Genomic DNA, 26,863 nt, shown 5'->3' with positions numbered 1-26,863 from the left:
GGAGACACCTGGATGTGGTTTAATTACGCTGCAATTTTTATTAGCTGTTTGCATAAAGTGTGGTGCAGTCATTTTGCAAAGGCTGGTGGAACTTGCAGTCTCTTGCTTTCCATTACATAGTGTCCTTCTATAATAAATGCACCAAAATTGCTGCTTATCATGGGTGGTGGGGGAGTTCATAGTTTTATTGGAATCCCACCTTCCAGGAGGGGAAAAAAACACATTTTTATTGGATTCCTACTTCTGAACATGGAATAAATTATACATATAACTTGATTTCAACGGTTCTGTGCTGTAAGTGTGTGCTGTTTTAGTCATGTAGACAGCATTTGAATTGATACTGTATATATATTTTTTGTTTTGTTAGCTGGTAGCTTGATTAAAAATGAAATCAAGAAAGACAGATTGCATCTACGCTTCTTTTCACAAAAGATGCGAGAGAACATTTTAAATATTTTGACGGCAGAAAAGGTCACTTTTTTCTTCTTCTTCTTTTATCAAAGAAATCTCCTAAACCAGGCTGTTCCTCAGAATAAAGTAAATTGGAATGATAAGGAGAGAGAGCTTGTGGACATTGTTCAAATGAATGTCATCCTGAGATGACTTCTAGTTTGGGTTGAAAACTTTGGAAAAGTGAGGGTTTTTTTTTTCCCCTCATGAACCTTTTGTTCTGTGTCATGAAATCATTTTTGATAGTGTTTTCATAGCACATTAAGCTTCAGGCAATGTATTAGTTAGATAAAAGTTGATGAGATGACCACAGGGTACATTATAATGAATAGAGATGTGAAGAGCTGTCCAGGATTCAGTTCTGTATATGAATATAGTGGCTATTCAAAATTGCTGAGATTGTACTGGTTGGAAATTGCAAAGCTTGGATGGTAATTTGGGTATCACCTGTTGCTGTGCAAATCATTTATTCCACTACTAGCATGTCTAACTGGCTTGTTTTAAATGGGACAAACTGGCCAAGAATGGTTAGTCTATATGTTTTCTTTTGGTGAGACAATAACCATGCTAGGCTTGCCTGCTTAGTTTCTTAGCAAAATGTACACTAGCCTAACTAAGAATTACCAGTCATCTGCTATTCACCATATTTGAAAATTATATTTAGAAGCTGCTGGAAAAGGTACACCAGTACTTTACTGTTCTCTAGGAATATAAGCTCTGAAAAACTGAAACTTTGTATTGTGAATACCTAGTGTATGTTTTCAAAAATTCATAACTTGGGGCCCAGTTGTGCAAACACGTGTAACGTTCATGACGGTAATTCAGTTGACTTCAATAGAGATATCTGTGCGAATGAAGTAATATGTGTAAGTTTCTATGGGATTGGGCCATTGGTTAACTTGCAGCAAAATTTGTTCCAACTTGGTGACAAGTATACTTAGTGAGGATTAAATACCTGCTGTATTTCAAATTTCAAAGTTCAGCTAGTTTTGGATTAACTCTGTCTGGGTCTGGTGAGTTAGGGAGGGCATAGCAATTTTTCATTGGCAAAATGGGCGTGAGAGAATGTGAAAACGTACACCAAAAACAGCCAAAGGGATTTCCTTCAACTTTATGAAGGAAAAGTAGAACATGGAGAACCAAACATGGAAACTTGCAGAAAAATTGTCTGTTTGGACTGAGAGTTATTAGTGAGGGAAGGTGAATAATTTTGTACCTCTATCTGTAGTGTTGACTTTCTCAACAAAGTATGTCAATCCATTTGACACAAGGAAATCTGATTTTTTTAAATCTAGAGATACATTTTCAGAGTTAATATATATAATGTACTATCTTTTTGGTAATTTTTCTAAGCTAAATTGTATTGCTTCATACTTATTTAACAATGTTTTCCTGTTAAAGAGAGGCTTGGAGAAAAGAAGATATGTTCAACTTTTTCCGAAAAAGCCAGGACTCTAAGAAGGTGCCATTACCAGAAATAGAAGCAGATGGATTTGTTCTTGTGGGTAAGTGATACTATAAAATAGTATTACATTAAAGTGTTTTAACAATATTACTTCTGTCAATTTGGTAAGTTTTAATTTTTACATGAGAACAGAATGAGGAACAGAAATTGGTCCATGATGGATATGAAATAAGTCAAAACACTGAACATATGCACACAATTCTGTTTCTTTAAACAAGCTTGTAGTTGTTGCTTTCATTTCATATATCGTGATAAAGAGAAACATGGGTACTTTAAGCTAAATACTAAAGCTCTTAGCTGGTTGTCCGATGAAAGAGGAAAAATAAGAACACTCTGTTGCTGAAAAACATGAATAACTTCAACACCTTCTTTGCCGATCAAAAGGGAGAACTACTCTTCTTAAGCACTTATTTGTTATAAACTCAGTTGCTACCAAAGTTTTCCAGATATTAACTCGGAAATGCCTGCATGTTACATATGTTATTTACAGTCACATATGAAATGTAGGTCTTCTCTCTCAGAATCTGGCACTTGAGTACTTCGGTGAAAATTTAAGCAGTTAGTAATGATTTAGTTTCCTAAAATGTCAGTTGTTATAAATGAGACTTTTCCAGAAATAAAATGGAATTCTACTCATTTTAATCTATGAATTTGTCAAACTTTTTTTTTTTTTAATCAAGTCTTTCATGGTCGTGTAAGAGGGATGAAATGTGAAGAAAATCAAGATTTTTATTACCCTTGTATTGCAAATGATTTTTTATTTCTTATTGCAAGTAATTCCATCCTCGTGTAAATCTGTCATTATAAATATTCTGATGCCCTCATTATCCTGATTTACTGATTTGTTCTTGCCAGAGGTCTTCCACCTCTCTATTTGAGGCTGACTTTTTTCCTACTAATTCTCAGTATTTGTTACTGTGGATGTATTTAAGAGTTTCTTCCATTTGTGCTGATGCTAACCTTTTCAGAGAGGTTCACTGTGGAGGTAATGGGTCTTATCACTGGAACAATTAGGAAATTTCATAACAGAAGAAATTTTTTAACAGAAGTGTTAAGTAGTAGCTTCCAGAACAACTGTTTTCCTGCATACCAATAGGTGCCCCAACTACTTACAAGTTATTAGGGCAGGTCTGATTTCAAGGATTTAATTTTTACTTTTGTAATGTTCTGTTTAACAGTTGCCTCTCAGTAAGCTTACTTGATCTGCTACAGCCCTGTATCCACGAACTCCAGTTTTGGTAGCTAAATCTATTAACTCTGGCACCTGCATTTTAAAAAAAAAAATCTCTTCAAAAGCTTGTGAAAAGCACTTCAGAAGTAATGACTATATCATTTGAGGCAGTCCCAGAGCCAATGCTGGAATGCCAGGCTTGAAGAGTTGTAGGCAGAAGTGTCTTGCGTATCACACAAATCCTGGTGGTGACTGTAATTTTTGTTTTGTTTTAAACTAACACAGTTGTTAACCTTGCAAATTAGTTCAAAATAGATTGCCATATAATTATTCCTTTCCCTTGTAAAGGAATGTCCAGTAGTGCTGACAGTGGAAGGTATCATTCCCTTATAGACAGAAGCAGTTACAAAACTCTCAAATTCAGGGGAATGTGTCTCAGGAAGGACTGCCTTCTTTAGGAAGTCGTTAGCAGTGCTGTCTCCATTTATCCCAGAGCAGCAGCAGTTTAAAAAACTTTAGCTACCTCTGTGGTTTTAATTTGGTGGGGTTTTTTTCTTAATTTTTTTTTTTTCCAGATTTGATAGTAAAGTACTTCAGAGTTTACAGAACCTTAACACCTGGTGTCTTTTTTTATTATTATTATTATTATTATTATTTTATTGTTTATCAGTGCAGTCTGGATTTTAATGAAGGTATACAAGTGTAAATAACTCAAGAAATGGAGTCTCTTTCCAACTCCTTAGCCAATGGAGGAAGGATAGTTCTTTCAGTACTGGGGGAAAAGGAGGAAGAGCCCCAGGGCAAATGTGATACTGTGGTCAGGAGGGTTTCTGTCGCCATAAGTCTTCAGCTAAATTCTGTATATGGTGAAAATTCAGTCATCCTCATACAGTACTTCTGAATGGGGCTTTATAAGGAAAGGGTGATCCCAGGACACAAATTTATAGAGGAAATTATTAATTCTTCTTTGTGCTAAGGTCCACAGATCTGTTGCAACAGATACTTAGTCTGTTTGCGAGTTGGAGACAGAAACAGACTTGTCAGTTGCTGGCTGCAAGGGAATGCCCCACCTTCTGAAGTTCCCCTCCTGTGGCGAGTGGCTCACCCAGTCTTCTCGGTTGCATAGCTTTTCTGAGGGAAATTCCAAACTTGATTTCAAATTTTTAGACTAACGCTTTGGCTCTGTCTCTGTCTCTAATTCTGTTCTGAATCTCAGAGCTGAGTTTGGCTCTCATCTGCAGGGCTTTTGCTGAGGTTCAATTGCCCTGATAAGGGATTTTTACAGAAGATGAAGAGTGCCCCAGAAGAAATAGGTGAGTGTAGGTTTCTAGTCGGTGCTACAAAGGAATGAGTGCCAACCTAGCATAAGCTTTCATCATGCTGATTGGGCTCAGGGAAAACCAGTTATTGGGAATCACCAAATAAACCCCACCCCCTTCCCTTATTCCTGTTCCTATTCCTCCTCTCCTGTCCTCTCCTCTCACCATGCTTTCCTAAAGGCCAAACAAAGTTTAAAAAAAAATTGTGGGAGAATGTATACACATGGATATAATTAGACTTCTTGTTGGGTAGTAATTGAGAGTTTCCATCTCTCAGTTTTGCCCATTAGATTACCTCTCTAGAGGTAAGCACCTTCCACAGGTAGTTGTGGATGTGAGATTTGTTAGCTAGCAAGTTAAAGAAGTCCTCAACACTCCTTCCCGTGAGGCCCATTGCTGTATGCATCACAAAAACACAATTGGCTTGTGGCTATCTCTGGAGAAAGAGAGTGAGAAGTCTATTCTGACCATGTGTCTGTGGAATTTAAAAAAAAAAAAAAGTATATTGCTGCATGTTGTCTTGTGCTAAGAACACCACCCTTGCATATATACTTCTATATTGTGGTGATCTCTCACAATAAAATTAAATGAACACTGAAGGCTCACAGTAAAGAGTGGTAAGTGATAAAATAAGTGTTTGGAAGCTGTTTTATACCAGTAGTTCTATTCTCCCTGTTTCATAACACAAGAACAAGGGAATATTCGATTAAACAGAATGGTGGCAAATTCAAAACTAATAAAGGACATTCTTTTTCATATAATGCATAATCAGGAACGTGGAATTCATTTCTGCAGCATGGTAAGGCCAAGAATTTACCAAGATCCAAAGAGGGATTAGATATGTATTGAATAACAAGAATATCCAGAGTTATAATAGTGAATGTTTCCAAATCTTGGAAGAGAGAACTTCCTGTTTTTAGGCTTTAAGCCAATCTCTGTTAGGGATGAGATCTTTGTTTGGGACAAAGGGTGTAACACATTATCCCACATCTGCCAACTGTGGTTGTATCTTATGCAGGATACTGGGCTGGGTGGACCATGAGTAAGGCTAAGATTTTTGTCAAGGTAAAGTCATGGATAGGTCATGGGCAATAAACAAAAATATACAGACCCCGTACCTATCGGTGATTTTGCTAAAAGTAACTGGGGGTAGGGCTAAATAGGGGGCAGGAATGGAGTCCCATGGGTTTGGGGGGAACTGACAAGCCAAGACCCCCGCCATGGCTGTGGACACAGCCCCAGCTCCAGCAGTGGGTGTGGCCACGGGGGGCGCAGCCACAGGGGGGCGCACAGCCCCGTGCTCCGGGGCTGTCCGCAGCTGCAGGACGGGGGTGTGCAGCCCCATGCTAAGCCCTGGCTGCTGCCAAGAGGGGGCGCACAGCCCTGGCTGCAGCCTCCACCGGAAGCTGCGGGGCTGGGGCACAGCAGGGAGAGCAGCCACAGGGCACACGGCCCCTGCTCTAGAGCTGGCCACAGCTGCGGGACAGGGGTGCACAGCCTGGCTGCAGTCTCTCCCCACCCCCTGAAAACCACAGGGCAGGGGCTGCAGAGTCCTGATTCCAGCCATCCAGCCCCAGTTGCAGCAGCGTGGGGGCACACAATCCTGCCGCCAGCCCCCACTTCAGCTGCTGACAGCTGAAGTGGAAGAGGTTCACTGAGGTTTGGTAAAGTCACGAAATCCATGACTGCCGTGATCTCTGTAACTAAATCATAGCCTTAACCGTGAATCTGATTCACTATGGTAATTCCTATGTTAAAGGTCAAATGTAGTTCACTTTAGTCATTGATATTCTAGCATACAGCAACTGGTTTGTCTACAATGGTGTACAGCAGATTGCAATTCTCAAAAAAACTAAATATTCAGTTTTGTTGCAGAAAACATTTTAAAATCTCTTGAATCCACTGAAGTTCTTCCATATGAAGGAAAAAATACAACATGAGTCAATTTTCTGTCCAGAAAATATTGACTTTGTCCTTAGAAAAAGCTAAGCATTTTTTCCTCGCCTTTATTTTCCTACAGAGTATTCTAGATCTACAAGTGCCTGAGGTATTGTGTGCAGTGAAAGGAAGAACTGGATACACTACAAATTGGAATTAGTGGGGCTGTGTAGCTTTCCTTTAAAAATAGAAAATAATTAGGTCCTGATGTAAATCATGATTGATTTTTTAATATTAAATTTTTATAAGATTCATAATAGTGTAAAGGGTAAAGCATTGAATTTCACAGAGTTTTCATGGAATGAATTTTACAGGTTAATATACTCCCAGGACAGAATGAGTTTAGTAGACTAAATTTAGCTGTAAAATTCATTGTGTTGTGTAGTTGAGTTGTGTTGCATGCACGCAGCAGTCTACTCTTCCACAAAAATGTGCAAACAGCACTGTAAGCTAAGGTAATCTTTTGCATTAAAGACTTTTGTAGACATTTTTAAATAGTGTTGGGTTTTTGTTTTTTTTTAAGAGAAGATCACAGTTTGGGGGCATTTTCATGACTTCCATGCCGTCTCTGAAATCAAGATTTATACAAAGCTAGACGTGTAATATATGCCTTGCAACATTAAAGACCCAAAACAATGAAGGCAATTGGAAAGTGATGGAAGTAGATTTTGTTTAAGAAGTTTTGTAAACTATTCTGTAGTGTTTGGTTGAAACCACCAATATGTAATGGGACGCTATTTCCCAGATATTGTGTTTGTTTTGATCAGAATTTGCCGATGAGAAGAAAATACATGAGTTTTAAATACCCTTTTGTTTAAACAAATGTATTCTGAAAAGTAAAAGTCCAAAAAAAATTACTTCTATTCTAGTAATAGTTCTAGTACAACAGCATAACTGATCATTTCACAATATTTGCACAATTGGATTTATTAGTGCAACTTTGTTTTTACTTGGAAGATCAATGGTGTGGTGAGATGAGTGTTAGCTCTTGATGCTGTTGCTTGTCTTCTGGGACTTGCTAAAATATGTGCAGAAGAACCATGTCAATATTGACAATATTTTCTCCCTTGAAGGAGCTCTGAATGGTGCTAATAAGCAAGCGTTAGCGGTACTGGTTTATTGTATTTTAAGAAAAAATATATTAAACACACTAGGCAGGATGACAGTTGGGCATGTGCTTCTCTCATCCAAAGTCCCTTGTGACTTTCCCCATAAAGAAGCTGCAACATCCATTGTGTGTTTCTTGTTTCTACCACTGCCCTCCCCAAAAAAGCAAACGGCTACTTTTATCTCCATAAAATTCTTTTATAATAAGATGAGTGATGTAGTCTACAAAATAAAAAGCACTATCTGAATAGTACACCATTAAGTAAAAGCCTGTGCCCGTGCAAAATTTTTGACAATAGAAGTTTTTTAATCTCTTGATGTGTAATTCACAATACTAAGCTACTAGTCCTGTTAGGTGTCTAATACTACAATCCAAGTTTACTGAGCAAGGAGGAGGGAACAGGCCCAGGAAAATAACAATGGTCTCCTCTGTATTTCTAGTCACATAAGTAGGTAATGGCTACCTCTTCATTCAGTAATGAAGTCAAAGTAATCCTCTTGGGTACTTGTTTCACACAAAAACAAACTGCAGTTTGCACTTGTATCACTAGGTGGTGGTTTTTCCTTGCATTCTGCTGCTGCTGTAAAAAATCAGTGGAGTACAGTACAGTAATTATAGTATACCATTTTTATTAGACTTTAGGTTTTAATCATAATTTCAAACATTTTGTAACATTAAATTTATCACTGCAGTGGCACTTTAATAGTAAAAAATGAAATCTGAAAAGTTGATAGTTATTATCTAGATGTTGGCTTGCAATTCCTTTCAAGAGAGATCTGTTGAGGGTCATGAGACCTACATAACACAAAGGAATGAATTTGCATATTTTTATAGCAGAAAATAACAGAATGCAACAATATGAATAATTGGGAGCACAAGCTTCATGCTATATTAATACTGTTGAAAAGCATGTGTTGATTGTACTCTTAAAGCCAGTTGTTTTTTTGGTTGAGTGAACTTGGTCAGCATCTCTTATGTAGATTAAAGGAATTAGGTTACAGAATAACAGAAATTCATTATGTTTTGCAGTATAAGCAGGTATATTTCTTTAAAAGCAGTATATAAGTACTGTTTTTTCTTTCTAGATTTGATACAGCACGGGAAATGGAGATCTACATTTCAGTGTAACATGGATGTGTTTGACTTTTTTAATGTCTGTGATCAGAACATACCACTTCATTGGCTGTGGACTGCACACTAGGAAAATTTCTTGTATATCTTTAGGGTGGCATTTAAAAGAAGGAAAAAAAAATCCTTAGGGTTTGATCTGTCAGGTCATATTGCAACATACCTTGTAGCACGTATGCTTCATAATTGTTTTTTTAGCTTTAAAATGTTAATGTGCATAATCAAGTTCATTTGACATGTCTGTAGTAGCTCCTATTGATTTTAACATAATATAAACAATACATTGTAAAGAACAGCTGTTGTTTATAGTGCTGGGTGGACTAGATGTAGCCGTTAGCCCTTAATCCTAATTGTTTTAAAAAAAAGATACCAGAATATTAACTGTAACAACCAGGACTCCTATTTTTAACTGCTTGTGATTTTAATTTCAGAAGAATGTAATGTAACATGTTGGAACCCAAGAGAATAAGTTGTTTTAGGACTTTCAGGCAAACGTGTGCACTTTCCTTTCACTGTCCCTTTTGAAAAGTCTCCTTGGTCCATCCAGTGTAATAAACATTTTAACATGTTGTTCAAAATATTTGTTAAGCATTGTAGATGCTACAAACATTTTCCAGAATTGAGTTATTACAGAATGCATCTTTATGGATGTTTCAATATAGAAATTCTCCAACATGAAAACTCTAAACATTGCTTAGTTGACATGCCCACACTTGAGCATGGGAGTATTTGACATTGCTCTACTAAGTCTTGTAAATAAGGAGTGATGAAAGTAAAACACGTTGGAAAAACTGTTTTGATAACTATTCAAAAATAAATGATAAAGAATTCCTTGGTCATAATGACAAGTATAACAATCAATGTTGCAGAATACACTTTGTGTTTTTATTTCTTAGTTCTGATTGGTTTTTTTTCACTTCTGCTTATAGTGTTCAAATGGTCTCTCAGCAGCTATATTCTGCTAGCCTTGCTCACGTTCAATAGTATCTTACTCCCCAAGTAATATCGTGTAACTCATATGTAGCACTTATCAGTGCATCTCAAAGCATTATAGAAAGGATGTAAGAAGTAGTCCTGTTTATTTACAGTGAAAATGAGACTAGCAGAATTTAGACTAATGAAAGTGTAATGTTTTTATATGGGGGTTTTTTTTGTTTATATTTTCGGGGTGGGGCATGGGTGGAGAAGGGATAAATATGGTCTGTAATATTTTTTTCCATTAAATGTATGGTCCACTGAATCTGTGGCACTATGTAGACTTGTTTTGATTATAGAATAAGTGTATTTTGGCCTAAAATACCATGAGCCCACTTGTCCTGTATAAAATGAATCTTTGATTTAATTATTCATACTCTAAAAACATGGTGTATATTCTTGAAGAAAATGACCATGAAGGTGTAAGTAACATTCTGTGATTCACTAATGCTAAACTTATTAGCATTCAGCTCAGCTATTGTATAGCATTATGTCAGAGTATCATTCATTCATAACATTTAGGATAAGTGTACATTTAATGGTGGCGTGTAGAGTGCAGACACTAAGCCCAGCTAGTGTGCATATAAATAACAATGTAGATGGTGAGACACTGCTTGGGCAGGTTGAGTAGAGTGCCCTCCACACCTATATGGGAGCTCCCACTGTTGTTTTTAGTCTCTGGCTGCCTGCTCACTACTGGAGCCTTTCCCCACCACGGGAAGGACTATGGTGAAAGACTATGGCAGTTGGGAAAGTCTCTAGCTGAGAGGAGGCAGTGGAGACAGGCTCTGGCAGCTCCTCCTGGCCAGAACCTTTCTTCATTGCCTCCTGCCAGAGCCTTGATTGCCCCATGTAGCTTGTCATAAATATAAAGGGAGGGGTAATCACCTTTCTGTATACAGTGCTATAAAATCACTCCTGGCCAGAGGCAACATCCTGTTACCTTTAAAGGGTTAAGAAGCTCGGCTAACCTGGCTGGCACCTGACCCAAAGGACCAATAAGGAGACAGATACTTTCAAATCTTGGGGAGGGGAAGGGTTGTGGTTTGTGCTCTTTGTTTACATAGTAGTTCTCTCTTGGGACTGAGAGAGGCCAGACAGAAATCCATCTTCTCCAACCCATCCTAATCTAAGTCTCCAATATTGCAACCAGTATAGGTAAGCCAGGCAAGACGGATTAGTTTATCTTTTGTTTTATGTGAATTTTCCCTCTGTTAAGAGGGAGGTTTATTCCTGTTTTCTGTAACTTTAAAGTTTTGCCCAGAGGGGGATTGTGTTTTGAATCTGAATAACATGTAAAGTATTTTCCATCCTGATTTTATAGAGAGGATTCTTTTACCTTTTCTTTAATTAAAATTCTTCTTTTAAGAACCTGATTGATTTTTCATTGTTCTTAAGATCCAAGGGTTTGGGTCTGTGTTCACCTGTACAGATTGGTAAGGATTATTATCAAGCCTTCCCCAGGAGAGGGGGTGTAGGGCTTGGGGAAAGACATCTCCAAGTGGTCTCTTTCCCTGTTCTTTGCCTTGTCCTTGAACAGTATGCTGCCACCATCAAGCGTTTTAAACAAAGTTTGTACCTTGGGGAAGTTTTTAACCTAAGCTGGTAAGAATAAGCTTAGGGGGTCTTTCATGCGGGTCCCCACATCTGTACCCTAGAGTTCAGAGTGGGGGAAGGAACCCTGACATAGCTATATACCTAAAAGAAGCCTGTGTTTTTTTGTTTTTTTTTTTGTTGTTTTTTTTGGGGGGGGGGGGGGGGGGGGGGGACATGCTGAGCAACCACCTTCTAAAAATCAGGCTCATTTCAGGAGTCTGGGCACCCAAAATCCCTAATGCCTTTTATATAAAATATTGGGCTTACTTTTTTCTAATCTGTAAAATGTGTTATTTTGAACAGCCAGCCTTGTTTGCAGTCATTATTTTCCTTGTATACCAGCCAAAATCTTTCCATCTAAGCTTGAAGAAAAAGCACCAACAGGGAAGATGTGCTATCCAGTCAGTCATTCTCTTCGGTGATATTTGTTCCATTGCTACTATAGTACATTCCTAGTGGTTGTCAAAGATGTGACCTTTCTGGTCTCCCCTCACACACTTTAGTATTGTTTCAGTTTAACTGATATTATTTCTACCTTCTTGGGCTCCTAACAACAGCACTCCAAAATACTGAAGTCAGTTCTAAAATCAGTCTCTTATTCAACCCCTTTCTTCCAACAGAGGATAAATATTCACTCGTTCTGGGAAATGTATTGACCTAGTCTGGCTAAAGGAGATGTATACTGTATCCTTTATCTACCATTTTGTGAAATGACCACCATGTAGCACTTTATGGTTTTATGTGTCTTTTAGCAAGTAAGCTTGCCAGCTATTACTAAAGATTTTGTCTTTTGGAAAAGGAATGGCAGGGAAAGGAAAATTGAATGAATACACCAACTTTGTATGAAAGCAGTGTTTGATACAAAGACTACACACTTCCCCAAGCATACCAAAACAAAAAATTTGAAAGTTTAGCCGCCTATCAATAGGTACCTTCTTATACTCCATCTTCAGGAGTATCACCTGGTACCATAGAACACTCATTATAAACTTAACTCTGCCCGTCTTGTGTTCTAAACGCACCCCTTTCTAGAGTGTCCCTTTCACTCGCCGAATTTAGTAGTTGAAGGATGTATGGTATAATTGTTGTTTGTTTAGGGGGAGCAAGATTGTATGTAGAAGATGGTTAAAAGGGGTGATGTAAGGCTGGCATCCCTCAGTTAAGGTTGTAGTTTGTGGTTTGCCTTAGTTGTAATGGAAAGGTGTGCTTGTGGGTGGAAGAATAGAGGCTAAGTACTAGCAAAGGGCATAACTTTCATTTTCTTGCTTTTGTGGGGCAGTGTCAGATGTGTACATGCTTGTGGGTAGGGGTGGAGGTAACCCTATTATCAGAAACCTTGTGTATTCATTTTCCTTAAGGATTTTAGTTCTTAATTGGGGATGGGAATTACATAAAGGGGTGGACCTCTGGGCATAGAAGAATAGCTGCTAATGGAGATTATTTTATCCATCTGTAATGGTGTATGAGTCCTTCTCCGTTGTAGGATAGAACACACTTTGGGGTGGGGACTTTTTTTGTTTGTCTCTATATAATGCCTAGAACAGTAGTGCCTGTGACTGTGGCTCCTAAACTCTACTGCAATACAAATAATAAATACCCTGGTAGCATTGCACTTGATGGAGAAGATCTTATGCACATGTGACCTGTATCAACCAAACAAACTTTCGTGAGCTTAGCCCCGATCAAACTGGCTTGTATGCACAATGCATGAACTTTCAGTTATAACATGAAAAATGGCTAAAAAATTACCTTGTATCAATGTTTTAAAACCTCTTCCAACTGCATCAAATCTTCTCAGGATTCACCCCCCCCCCCCCCCACATGTTTTATGCAGATAGACAATGCATTTAAGAGAGATTGGTCAACAATAAAAATAGGACTGCCAAAGAAGAACTTCAGTTTGAACCCAAGTTCAAAGATATATTAAAACTTTAATGAGAAACTGAACAAAAACAACACAGAAAATTCAAAAGACATAGAAGCTAACCTTGGGTAAAATTTCATACCAACTGAAAACTTGTTTCTTTCTGAAAGTGAATCTATACCCCATTTTGGAACACAACCTTAACTTCAGGTAGCTGTGTTAGTATGTATCAGCAAAAAAACGGAGGAGTACTTGTGGCACCTTCGTAGGTGTCTCCTTACTGAGATGTTTTGAGGGGGAGGAACAAGGTGGGAATGAGGAAGTTTTGATTTACTGATGCATTAGCATAGCTAATGCCTGCTGCTTTCTGTCATATAATTTTAAAAATATTGGAATAAGCTGGTACATGCCTTTTCATCAGAAAAAATGTTTTTAAGGATGTGAGGGGTGTTGCTACAGTTCATGAAAACAGTTCTGCTAATCCCATCATTAGGTGAGGTACATTCAACCTAAGAAATAAAACTATTTACAAATTGAGTAACGTAATAGATTAAATCATGCTTTATTTTAAAGGAAGTGGTATCTTCAGTCAGAGGTGATGCGTTGAGGGGGATCCACGTGGGTTCTTGTCTCTCCTTCTTCCCCCCCCCCCCCCCCCCCCCGATTTGCCTACCATTTAGCAACGGTTAAATGTTCCAAGGGGACCTATCCAGAGGGCCATTGCAGACTCTGCCCCAAAGGCACTGGGCATGGGCAAGGCCTTGGGCCACCTCTCACTGGGATGCCCAGCAGCAAAAAGGTAGCAGTTCCCCCTGGCAGCAGCACTCATTGTATGCCCATGCAGGACTGGGAGGGAGGAAGCAACAGGATGGCTGGCTGTGGGCTGAGCCCCTACTCCCTCAATACATGGGGCTGCTTCTCCTTCTCTCCTGCCAGAGTCCCAGCACTTTGCAGACTGCTGTGGGGTGAATGCCATGTGTCTGTTCCTAGGGCAGAGGCTGCTCTCCCACTCCTATAGCAGGGGGTCTACCCAGGGGAAACTGCTCCCCTCACACTGCAGCAGGGCTTTCCCTGTCTTCCATTTAGCAACCACTTTGATCCAGAGGTGATGTGTGGGGCAGTCACATATCACCCCCCAGCCTTTAAATTGTCCCCCCACCCTCAGTCAACAGTTATGTGTTGCCTCTGTCTTCAGTTGAAAACACTGATTTTTATTTGCTTCATAAAATCATAGTCTTGGTTTACTGTCCTATGAACCACATATTTTGTAGATCCAGTAATCTTGCTGATAATACAGTATATCTAATCAGTACTTGATGCAATGTTAAGTTTAGGTAGCAACATGACACTTTTTTCATAGAATAGATTTTTCGTCAATAGTACTAAATTTTCTTTTGTGGTCTTTTGCATTAGTTTTACACTTCCTAAATGGATAAATTTCCTTCAAGAAAAAAACAACTTCGTGAAAAATGGTTGAGGATAATATTTTCTTTTAAACTTATTTTTGACTATTCAACGGATTCTAAATATCTTTTTTTAAAAAAATCGCTGTTTTGCTGCTGAGAAGTGTGTGTTGGAGAGGGGAGCCATTAGTTCTGAGGGACATAGACAAAAGTTGTTTTAGTCTCATGCTCCCTCTGTGACAATTGGCACATACCAGTCCTAGAGGGGGCTGCTATCATTGATAACACTGCTTCATAGGAAAGGATCTGGGTCCTTTTTTTATTACAAAGAAGGATAACATTGGAAGGCACATCTTAATTCTGGGTTTTTAAGTGCTACAAATCATGAATACTTGAAAGTTTATTAAAATGTCATCTTAGTATTGTCAGAAGCTTCAGCAACAAAACAGTCAGTGAATTTAACTCCAGAGTTCAAGTATTGTCTTCGTAAGTCTACCATAAACCTACCACATGTAACAGGGTTTTGTTGGTGCTTTTTTTGGGGGGGGGCTTTATTCTCTCCATGTCCTACCTACATTTTACATATAAATCTATGTAGTTTAAAAGAGAGGGAGGGAAAAGTGCAATTTTTTAAAAATGCACATTTGTTCCTCTTTCTGGAATTGAAAGAATTTTTCTACAGAACTCGTCTCCAGATTCCTTTTGTCCATTAAACAAGTTATTAAGCATGCCCAAACTGACTGAAGTGAATGTTTCTTTCAGGTGTACATTATATACACACTTTTTTTTAAATGTCTAGTCTAGAGCAAGAAACCATTGCTCTTCAAACTGCTTGACTCTAGTGACTGTGATATATACAGTTGCTGATAGTGACTCCAGGAAATAGAAAGGACCGAAGAGATCCAGAGTAGAGAGAGAGCTTGCTTTCTGTGTATCCTCGGTGTGAGGATTCATTTTCAGTACTTTGAATGTATTGAGTATCTCTTCCACTTAGGTTAGGAAGTACTGTGATATATTTCTTAAAGAAGTCATGCTTCCAGTTAAGGATTTCTCTGTGCATTTTACATCCATTGACTTTAGCCTCAAAAGACACCTTATATCAGCCATGTGAGGTAGGTAAGTGTTCTATCTATTTTACAAATAAGGAAATTGAATCACAGATTAACTGACTTGTCTGAAGGCACCCATGAAATGTGCCAGAGCTGACTCCCACTGCTGTGTCTTTGAACATCAAATCACTTTTCTTTCCGGTTCTACTTAACTCTGTCTTCATAGGTGGTTGTCAGGACTGCTGGAATACTTGTCTTATACCAGCACAAGTTGTGGCAGAATTTAGTGTTAGCTATTTTAATGGGCATCAATATAGATTTTCAGAACTAGAGCTCTCATTTTGAGGCTAAAGTCAATGGATGTAAAATGCACAGAGAAATCCTTAATTGGAAGCATGACTTCTTTAAGAAATATATCACAGTACTTCCTAACCTAAGTGGAAGAGATACTCAATACATTCAAAGTACTAAAAATGAATCCTCACACTGAGGATACACAGAAAGCAAGCTCTCTCTTTACTCTGGATCTCTTCGGTCCTTTCTATTTCCTGGAGTCACGATCAGCAACTGTAAGATTTAAAGGGGGCAGGGGGGAAATCAAGAATAGACAGTGTCATAGTGCTAAAAAAGTAGGTCAGTAACTATGGTGATTGAAGAAATTACAAATAAACAAAGAAGAATTTAAGGGTAAAGGGACTACATAGAGAAAGAAGACCTGGGATACAGATAGCAATGGGCCACTTCTAGAGAAAACAGGAACAGAGAGTATCCACTATGAACCCAGGAAATTGAACAGAACCATTAGAATTAATCAAGCAGGCACCTGAATAATATGATAGAGGTTCTCAGAAACTTAAGAACGGCCATACTGGGTCAGACAAAGGTCCATCTAGCCCAGTATCCTGTCTTCTGACAGTGGGGCCAATGCCAGGTGTCCCAGAGGGAATGACCAGAACAGGTAATCACCCAGAGATCCATCCCTTGTCGCCCATTCCCAGTTTATGGCAAACAGAGACTAGGGACACTATCCTTGCCCATCCTGGCTAATAGCCATTGATGGACCTATCCTCCATGAACTTACCTAGTTCTTTTTTTTTTTTTAAACCCTGTTATAGTCTTGGTGTTCCACAGGTTGACTGTATGTTGTGTGAAAAAAATACTTCCTTTTATTTGTTTTAAAGATGTTGCCTATTAATTTCATTTGGTGACCCGTAGTTCTTGTGTGAAGGAGTAAATAACACTTCCTTATTTACTTTCTCCACACCAGTCATGATTTTAACCTCATTCATATCCCCCTCCTTAGTCGTCTCTTTTCAAAGATGAAAAATCCCAGTCTTATTTATCTCTCCTCATATGGCTCTTATATATTGCACCCAGAAATAAACTGAAACTCAGAGTAGACCCTGAGACTCTCAGTCCCTCTGAGAAATGGTGCTAATGCTGAATTGTAGACGTGTGAAGATGACAAGGATAACTTGACAGATTCTCATCTAATTAGAAAGGCTTTGTCATAAAAAACCAAGCATGGATGAGAGCAAAAGCACCCTTGGCTAATGCTGCTTTCTTGTATAAAAGCAGCCTGGGTTTGGTACCTAAGACAAGTTGTGTATTTATGTAATGCAGGCAAATTCCATTTATAGGAGATAGCTATGAATCCTGCAGTCGTCTTTACTCCTTCTAGGAGTTTAGCAACCTTAATTCCATATTAACAAAGTTTTGTGCTTTTTGAATTTTTATTTCTTGGAAACAGATTCTGATTTTATTATATTTATACTTTTGTAGTCTGGGGCCAAGGAACTCGGTGGGGTGGCTGGGATGGCACTGGGGACAGAAGTTGAGTGCCTAGATATGTTCACAGCAATTTATATTGCTTCATGTTTCTGGACTGTCTGTGCACTGAACTAGTCTCCTACTTAAATCAGAGCCGTGATTAGGCTGCTGTAAATTTATGCTAGTTTTTGGCTCTCTGTGTTTAGAGAGAGAAGAATATTGTGTAGTCGTGCATCAAAGCAAAAGATAACTTACAGGTTACCTAATCTGCAGTCACCTCTTTACATTTCCTTCATGGTAATATCTCAGATTTTAAAGGAAACAATAAATCTGGGTAAATTCTTAGACCTTCTAAATCCCTCTGCAAAAATATTCTGCTGTGACTATAGTTTTGGCTTAATTAAAAGTCAAAGCAAAATTTCAGTTTAATTTATCATTTTTATGTTGCTATGAGTTTGCCTTGGTTTTGGTAGTATATTTTAAGCTATACCAATTGAATACAGTGTGAAAATTTTGCTTTAAAATATCTGAGTTTAATCTTTTGGACACTTTTTTTGTGCAGGGACATATTCTGCAAATATATATGGTTGTTGATAATTGAAACAATTTCAAGGTCAGATTTTGATAAAACTTCCCTTCTCAAAGTAAACTCCTCAACATAAGTGAAGAAATTGTTGGGAGAAAACAGCTTGTATGTGTTTAATTTCTGCATTACTGTGAATTCAAAGTTGATTAAATCTATTCTATACACTGCAATATGCATCTCAATGCTTAAAATGAAAACCAAAAACCATAGTATTGAATTTAGTGTGACTGAACCATTCCAGATAATTCAGGAAAATACCTTTGACTTCCTTGTATTCTGAACTTTCTAATCTACATTATTTTTTGATGACCAGCCTTTCTGGAAGGGCACTTAAAAACAACAAAGCATGTGGTGAGTGGCTAAACTTAAAACCAGGAAATGCAAAGTTACACTGCATACCATCTCCACAACACAACCTTAATTGTGGCCTCTAACTGGCTATTGGGAATGGGTCAGTACAGGTGACGCAAATATTATAGGATGTAGTGAAAAGTAAACTTTATATTCTATGCAACAAATCCAAAGTACTGCCAGTGGCTGTAGTGGCTCAGGCATTGTACCGAAGAAATAAATGTCCCTCTTGTCCAAGATAAATCAGATTTATTAAATTCACAGATATTTAGGGTGGTATGAAATTTAAGCATCCTCAATAGTGAACACACAAGATATAAGGTTTCTGCATTTAATGTGTGGGATATTTAAAATTATCACCCTTATTTATTTTTTCATTTTAGTAGAAGTTGATCAGATGTGAACTAAAAAGAATTTTGCAATACCATAATTCATTAAGCATGTAACTCAGGTGAACTATTGGATAAAAGCTCCATATAGATGATGTGGTACTTGAAGGTCACATCTAGTTAATCGGTGCATTTTACACACTTTTACAAGATGAATAATTCTGGTACTCAGTAAAAAGTAAATCTTAGAGGGGTAGGATGCAGTGATGCATAACTCATACCATCACGGGGTAGCCGGGTTAGTCTGTGCCACCAGACTCCTTATAACTCATACTACTTCTAAAAGAAAAACTTTTAAAGAAAAGAAAAATATAGTCATATAGAATATGGATGTTCTCTTTTTGATGTTTTTATAACTTTTCTCCCTTAATAGCCTTCTTCTGATTCTTATTTTTACATTTCCCTATAAAATGTTTCTCATGTGGTATGTTGTTTTGTTTTTAAAGAAGTTTTTGTGTATTAAGAAGAAAGCATGAAGTTTATTTTTGGGGAAGAGGTTAAGAAATACACTGAATAGAACACATCATGTCTGTCATCAGTTCATTTTACCATTCTTTCCCTGTTGCTTGGAATAAAATTTTCTTAAATATGAACACGTGGGTCAGTTGAGCATGTTGAGCATTATTGGTATGCCAGTGTTTTAATTTTTCTTGTGTGTGGGCAACACGTTAGTTTATATAACTTTGAACTTGTGTAGATCCCTTTTTCTTCTCCAAACTACTTTGTATTGAAGGCTCTTGTCATGGTATTCCTGTCATTAGATTAATATTCCTGCTTCTCCTTTTCCATGTGATTATAGGCGGAGTACTATCTGATTGGGAGCAGCATTATTCGTATATTCCTGCTATATGCAGGATGAAAATGGTATCTAGAGAGGTGCTGTCTCCCAAGAATAATACTGGATTGCCACACCAGACCATGAATCCAATTACATCTCAGAATATCACACAGAATATCACTCAGCCTCTATATATGGAACAGGTGTACCATGGTTAGTGGCACTGCAAGCTTTCTCTCCCCCCTCCACCTGTGTGCCTGCTCCACCTGATCTAGATTAACACCTTTCCCTGTAGAAATGAAAGATTAAAGTCTCCAGAAGCACTTAGCCAATGTGCTGAAACTTTCAAGCTTTGTTTCTTCAGTCGAAAGACAAAAGATGATAGAAACAGTTGGAATTGTGTTTTAAAACATTTCCTGGATAGTTATGGCATGGGACTTAAATTCTGTGTGCTGTAGTTTGCTCAGATTCAATCTGTGCTAAAGCATGATAGGAGAGAGCTATATCTGTCCTAGGTAATCTCCGTTTCACACCCTGGAGGCACATTGCTACAAAAATCCCATTGTAAATGGATTTGTGGGGTTTAGCATCAACAAGAATTGGCAAATTTATCCATGTTTTCCATGAAAATTTCTTTTCTTTGAGTAATGAGGTCTCTAGTTCATCCATAATAGAAGCAAAAATTAACATCCAAAGACTTGTCTTGGCAGTAGATGGATTTTACCATGCTCTGCAATAGGAGAAATTGGTGGGGTTGTTTTTGTTTTTTTTTCCTTTAAAAATCCATAATACAATCTGTAATTAAGAAAATAGTTTGGAATTATCCTTAGAATAGAAGCTCTCACCTGGAGGCAACTTCAGGAGGCAGGACATTCCCTAGCCCCCAGGGCTGACAGGTCTAGTTCTGCTCCCAAGCTGCAATGGATCTGTGGCCCTCGTTACCAAAATGAAAATTTTCAGGTTTGCACCAATACATTTTTCTATTACTATCATAGTCTGTAAAAGGATGAGAGGTTTTTATTGCTGTATTGTAATGAGGACACTTTAAAAGTTATTGACATTAGGGCTTTGGCTGCATCCATTTTGATCCTAATATGTAAGTTATTACATGCTGAAAATAGATAGCTGGTGTCAGTCCAGAAATTTGGTCAGTTTTCTTCCCTCGCCCACCCTATTTAAAAAATAAAACAAAACATGACAGGCTAACTAGAGTTTATGTGAGTGGAGAAATCTACTAGTTTAGAAAATTGAGATATTCTGAAGTTCAATAATATTTAGGGCTATAGCTGTTAGCTTAAAAATACTATATATAATTTTTTTTTTTAATTCCATTCTTGGTGGTTAAATTTGGTGGGTTGGGTAGGTTTCAGATTTTTGTATATTTGACTTTATCAGTGAATGTGTCTGGCTGTGGCTGGAGAAGGCTTACTGAAATTTGATTGGGCATGTGGGAGATCCTGAAAGATATTTCTTATTTTTTCATCTCGTGCTAAACAAATATTTTCTTTCAGACAAATGGCGTGGGCATACTGTAGTGAAGATATTGTACAATACATATTAAAGACCTTGAATTAACAGTAATTGAAACCTAACCTGTATACTGCAGAATCATAGAAATGTAGGATTGGAAGGGACCTCAGTAGGTCAACTAGTCCAGTGCCTCTCAACCTTTCCAGACTACTATATCCATTTCAAGAGTCTGATTTGTCTTACATATCCCTAGTTTCACCTCACTTAAAAACACTTGCTTACAAAATCAGACATAAAAATACCAAAGTATCATAGCACACTATTACTGAAAAACTGCTTACTCTCTCATCTTTACCTTTAATTATAAAATAAATCAATTGGAATATAAACCTTGTACTTACATTTCAGAGTATAGTATATAGGGCAGTATAAACAAGTCATTAGTTTGTACTGACTTCGCTACTGCTTTTTACATAGTCTATTTGTAAAACTAGACAAATAACTAAATGAGTTGATATACCCCCTGGAAGACCTCCTGAGTACCCCCATTGAGAACCACTGATCTAGTCTAGTCCCTTGTGCTGAGGCAGGACTAAGTATTATCTAGATCAGTGTTTTTCAAAGTTCGGGTCGCGACCCAGTACTGGGTCGCGGCGTGTAAGGCACTGGGTCGCTCCGGTCAGCACTGCTGACGGTGATGTTAAAATTCACATTAGCGGTGCTGCCCAGCTAAGGCAGGCTAGTGCCTACCTGTTCTGACACCACACCGTACCCTGGAAGCAGCCAGCAGCGGGTCTGGCTTCTGGGTAGGGGGGCCACGGAGCTCCACATGCTGCCCCCGCCCTGAGCACCAGCTCCATGCTACCATTGGCTGGTTTCCAGCCAATGGGAGCTGGTGGGGGCCCGCTGCCTGCAAGCGAGAGCCAGGCGGAGCCGCTTGCGTGCCTCCGCCTAGGAGCCAGACCTGCTGCTGGTCGGGGCACAGTGCGGTTCATGCTGCCAGGACAGGTGGGAAGCCTGCCTCCGCACAGGGCTGCGTCGCTGACCGGGAGCCACCAGAAATAAGTCAGCACCCCAATCCTCTGCCCCAGTCCTGAGCCCCCCCAAAACCTGGAACCCCTTCCTGCACCCCAAACACCTCACCCCCAGCCCCAACCCAGAGCCCTGACCCCCTCCCACACCCCAACCCCCTGCCCAGCCCAGAGCTCCCTCCCAGAACCTGAACCCTGCATTCCCAGCCGTCACCCCTGCACTGCAATCCTCTGCCCCAGCCCTGAGCCTCTCCCACACCCCAAACCCCTCATCCCCAGGTCCATTGGGTCATAGGCATCAACAATTTTTTTTTTTTAAACCGGATCCCCAGGAAAAGAAAGTTTTTGAAAACGACTGATCTAGATGTTCGTCTAACCTGTTCTTAAAAACCTCCAATGACAGAGATTCCACTGCTTTCCTAGGTAATTTGTTACAGTGCTTTAATTACCCTTACAGTTAGGAAGTTTTTCCTAATGTGTAACGTAAATCTTCCTTGCTGCAATTTTAAGCGTAATTACTTCTTGTCCTGCCCTCGGTGGATAAGGAGAATAATTGATAACAACCTTTTACATACTTCAAGACTTTTATCATGTCCCTCCTCAGCCTTCTCTTCTTGACACTAAACATACCCAATTTTTTCAATCTTTCCTCATAGATCATATTTTCTATAATTATATTTGTTGCTCTCCTCTGGACTTTCTCCAATTTGTCCCACTTTCCCAAAGTGTGGTGCCCAGCACTGGACACACTACTCCCGTTGAGGCTTTCAGTGCTGAGGAGAGTGATAAAATTACCTCTCGTGTCTTGTTTACAATACTCCTGCTAATATAGGTTTGGGTGGTGGGGGTTTTTTTCTGTAGTACTCCTTTCTATGCAGTCATATCCCATTTTGTATTTGTGCAATTGATTATTCTTTCCTAAGTGTAGTACTTTGCATTGTCCTTCTTGAATTTCACTGTGTTTATTTCAGACCACTTCACCAGTTTCTCAGAATCATTTTGAATTTTAAACCTGTCCTCCAAACTGTTTGTTTGCAACCCTACCAATTTGGTATCGTCCACAAACTTTGAAAGTATACTCTCCATGTCATTATCCAAATCATTTACATTCTGTACTCTTGTATTTTAGAGTACAGCATGTGTTTGGTCAAATGTGGTCTCTAATTTTTTTATTTATTTTTTTTAAACCACTCCACTGATACTGAGGGCCAGACCCTTATTGTTTAAATGCTCTGCTTCAGTCTTTCTTTATTTAGTTGTTTGTTCTTTAAATTGATGCAGTTTTCTTTGAAATGTGCAGACTTGCTTCATAAGCCAGGTATTTAATAGTATTCTCTGATGTGTGCTGTAATACTCAAACATTGAGGCTACATCCCAGAATGCACTTCATTCTCAGTGATGTCATGTTGTAAGCATGTTTAGTTAGCAAAGGGTCCTGCTTTTGATCTTTTTAGTTGTCATTTTTGTGTTCAGCTACTCCTGAAAAACAAAGACCCTGAGAGTAATTTGCTTTATTAAAATCTGTTTCTGACACTGTTTCACTAGTCATTCTTGGATAATGCTCTTTGATTAGGAACTCATTCAAATTTGGATCATGGTTACTGTGGAGACATCTATGGCATTATCTTTTTAGTAGCAATTAATTAAATTTTTAACCAATTGAACAGAATCAGACTTCAAATATTTTATATAGATTCAAGTGAAAATTTTTTTCAGATTTCATCCACTTTCTCCAAAGATTTCCTTACTATGAAATATCGTATAAGCTTTTTGGAGCTGAATACAGGAGGAAGAGTGACAAAATACTTGATTGATCATCCCCTAGCTTTTAACTTCAGAATGTTGCTGTCTTACAACTTGATCTCTTACACTTTTACAACTATTCTGCAGATTTAAACTTCAATCAATTTGGAACTTATGTTTTTCCATATTGATAAATGTCTGAACACAATGTGGCTCTCAACTACTTTTCGAAATTCATCCCTTTTGTGCTTGGTAGGTTCAAGACCTAAAGATGCAGTAAACTTTGTTTGGGTTGGTCTGGATGGATACTTCTTACTAGATTAACATTATTGTCATGAAGCGTGCCAGTTGAGAAGGTGCCTCCTGAGAAGCAGACACTTGGGGTCTGGACTTGCATCAACTGATGTCAGATAGAGCAAACATCTACTCAGAAAGTGGTAACTGTCTGCTTGGAAAATGGTGACCAAGAAAGGAAAATAAAACAAAAAATTCTTGCACCAGTATTAATCCCTGATATACAAAAACATTTATAGTTTAATGGTGTTTGAAAAGATAAGAAAAAACCCACTTATTAGACCAACAGTTCTATAACCAAATAGATTTTTGTGCCAGGACTGGGAAGTTTTCACAAGATGACTGTAAGGCTTATGCAGAATATATGAATAAGTAGATATGCCTCAGCTGTAATGAGATTATAACTTTCTGCTGTTGTCACCTTTGTAAGTTTATTGTTAACAGTTTCTTCATGGTTTGTAGTTGTACACAAATGCTAGCATATATGATAAGGCTGTGAGTCTGTCACGGATTCCATGACTTCTGCAGCAGCCCGGGCGGCTGACCTGGTGGCTGCCTGAGCGGCTCAGGCAGCTCCTGGGTCAGTTGCATGGGATGCTGCTGGGGCAGTCTCGGGTCACTTCACCTCCTTCCCCCCTCGACAGCTTCCCCAGCAGCAGCAGTGGTCGTGGGCTGCTACACCACCCAGCAGCAGCAGGAGTCTCAGGACACTGTGCCCCCACTTCCATCCCAGCAGCAGCGGGGGGCTCTGTCCTCCCTTTCCCCAAGACACCCACCACGCCACCAGGCTGCCCCCTGCCTCAGAGCACCAAAGGTTTAGTCAAGGGTATATAGTGCAGGTCATGGACAAGTCATGGGCCCTGAATTTTTGTTCACTGCCTGTGACCTGTCCATGATTTTTAGTCACAAGTATTTTTAGTAAAATGCAGCCTTATCTGACTCTTAATTGTTAATCTCAAATGTGTGTGTTATATTTTTTTGTTTTCAAATGTAGTAGAATGGAAAATTTAGAGATAATGTACATTTCTTGGTCAAAAAACTTCCATGGGAAACACTGCTATTTTTCATCACAATTTCAAAATTTTTGAAAATTTCCAATTAGTTTTATTAATAATCTAGGTTACATAGGAGGACATTACTTTAGGCAGTGGTGAGATCAGCGGGATTGATTTTAAATCAAAGAAATTTAAATAACTGATTTTAATCATAGAATCATAGAATATCAGGGTTGGAAGGGATCTCAGGAGGTCATCTAGTCCGACCCCCTGCTCAAAGCAGGACCGATCCCCAACTAAATCATCCCAGCCAGGGCTTTGTCAAGCCTAAACCTATCATGATTTAAATCCGCAAGCAAAAACCATTATTTAAATAATCGTTGTTAATTGTTTTGCATTTGTACTTTAGCTATTTTTTCTAATTTTTTTTTCATTGGTTGGTAACCATCAAAACATGCTGATTTGGAACTAATTATAGCCTTTGTTTAATTTGGTGTTTCTCCTTACTAACCAGGAGAATACACTAGATCTATACACATTCATTTAAACAATTATGTAGCTTAACTTACATTTATTGAGATACTTAATTTTTACCTTTTTTTTTCATGTTAGTAAAAGATGAATGATGCATTTCTTATTTATTAGAACAGTGGTTCTCAACCTGTGGTCCGAAGACCACCATCAGTCCTGACCATGGGAACACCCTGAGCTCTGGGGAAGACAGAAAGTTTACATCTCCCCAAGTACCTTTTCCACAGACTCATTTTTGGTCCAACCCTACTGAGACATCATGATTTCAGAGAAAGAAACCTCCTTGAATAGGAGGGAGTATTCCCCTATTTCATCTAGCTGGAGCATTTGTTCTATGGTACCGACAGCTCTGATGGTTGAATGGGAGCCTACCTTCTCTACTGCCAATTTAGAGACTCCAGATAGAACATTACCTGGTAACCATCACAAGGAGGCTAGCCCAGGCAGAGGCACCTGAAGGTCTGTTGTCTGTCATTATGACTATCCGGGGAACCGGGATGGTACCCAGTGCCATCGTGTTCCCCTCTACCTTCATACTGGCATTGTATGGGATCCTTACTTGGGACACCCTGGATCTGTGCATGAATGCCACCTACCCTCTCCTAGCAGACACCAACTAGCTCCATCGAAGTATGAGGGAGAAGAAATTGAGCCAGGCCTGCTGGGACCAATGGATGTATCCTCATCACCAGATGAGGTGGTTGCCCCACCTTCACCTTCCCAACCTGATGACTACAGGAAGTATCAAGAGCTCCTGAAGAGGGTGGTGACTGAGTTCCAGATCCAACTCAGGGAGGTACAGGATAGTCAGACTAGGCTCCTGAACATTCTGCAACCTTCTGATCCAGGTTGGGTGGTCCTTCCTGTGAATGAGGCCATTATGGAACCAAGCAGGGTAGTTTGGCATACTCCCTGCATCCCCAAAAAGGGCTGATAAGCATTATTTTTTACCAGCGAAGGGAGTGGAGTTTCTGTTGACACATCCAGTATACACTTCTCTGATGGTGCAGGCAGCCACTGGGAAGTCCTAGGTTTCAGTATTCGATGGCAGCACCCACTGATAATGGTACTAAACAGCTGGACTTCATAGGGAAGAAGATATCTTTTTATCTACCAACTGTCAGTTTTGAGTTGCCAACTACTAGGCTTTGTTAGCAAAGTATGATTTCACCAGTTGATTCACATTCTTGGACTTTAAGAACAAGCTCCCTCAGAGGGACAGCACCTGATTCCAAGTCTTTATCGAAGGCAAATTGGTAGCTAAAACATCTCTTTAGGCTGCAGTTGATGCCACTGACATTGCTTCATGACAATTGCTGTAACTGTTCCTCTTTAAGAACAAGTCTTGGTTTCACTGTGTTTCTTTTGATAGGATATTGCAGAACTGTGTTCCTCTAGTGATGCCATCTTACATTGTCCCCTAAACTTTTGGTGTCTGCCTCATTCACTTCACTCACAA

At 38.9% G+C, this 26,863-nt stretch overlaps 1 protein-coding gene across 3 annotated transcripts in view; it reads left to right on the top strand.

The window, feature by feature from the left end:
* UMAD1 (UBAP1-MVB12-associated (UMA) domain containing 1) overlaps positions 1-26,863 on the top strand; it is a 184,904-nt gene that overhangs the window by 51,798 nt on the left and 106,243 nt on the right. For all 3 annotated transcript variants that reach the window (XM_048838225.2, XM_048838226.2, XM_048838224.2), the window contains exon 2: positions 1,852-1,955. In XM_048838225.2, coding sequence (XP_048694182.1) covers positions 1,874-1,955 — 82 coding nt within the window. In that variant the 5' untranslated portion in view covers positions 1,852-1,873. The remainder of the gene's footprint in view (positions 1-1,851; positions 1,956-26,863) is intronic.

Source organism: Caretta caretta, chromosome 2 (genome assembly GCF_965140235.1).
Source record: "Caretta caretta isolate rCarCar2 chromosome 2, rCarCar1.hap1, whole genome shotgun sequence".
In the NCBI taxonomy this organism is placed as follows: domain Eukaryota; kingdom Metazoa; phylum Chordata; order Testudines; family Cheloniidae; genus Caretta; species Caretta caretta.
This window is presented reverse-complemented; position numbering and strand designations above follow the sequence as displayed.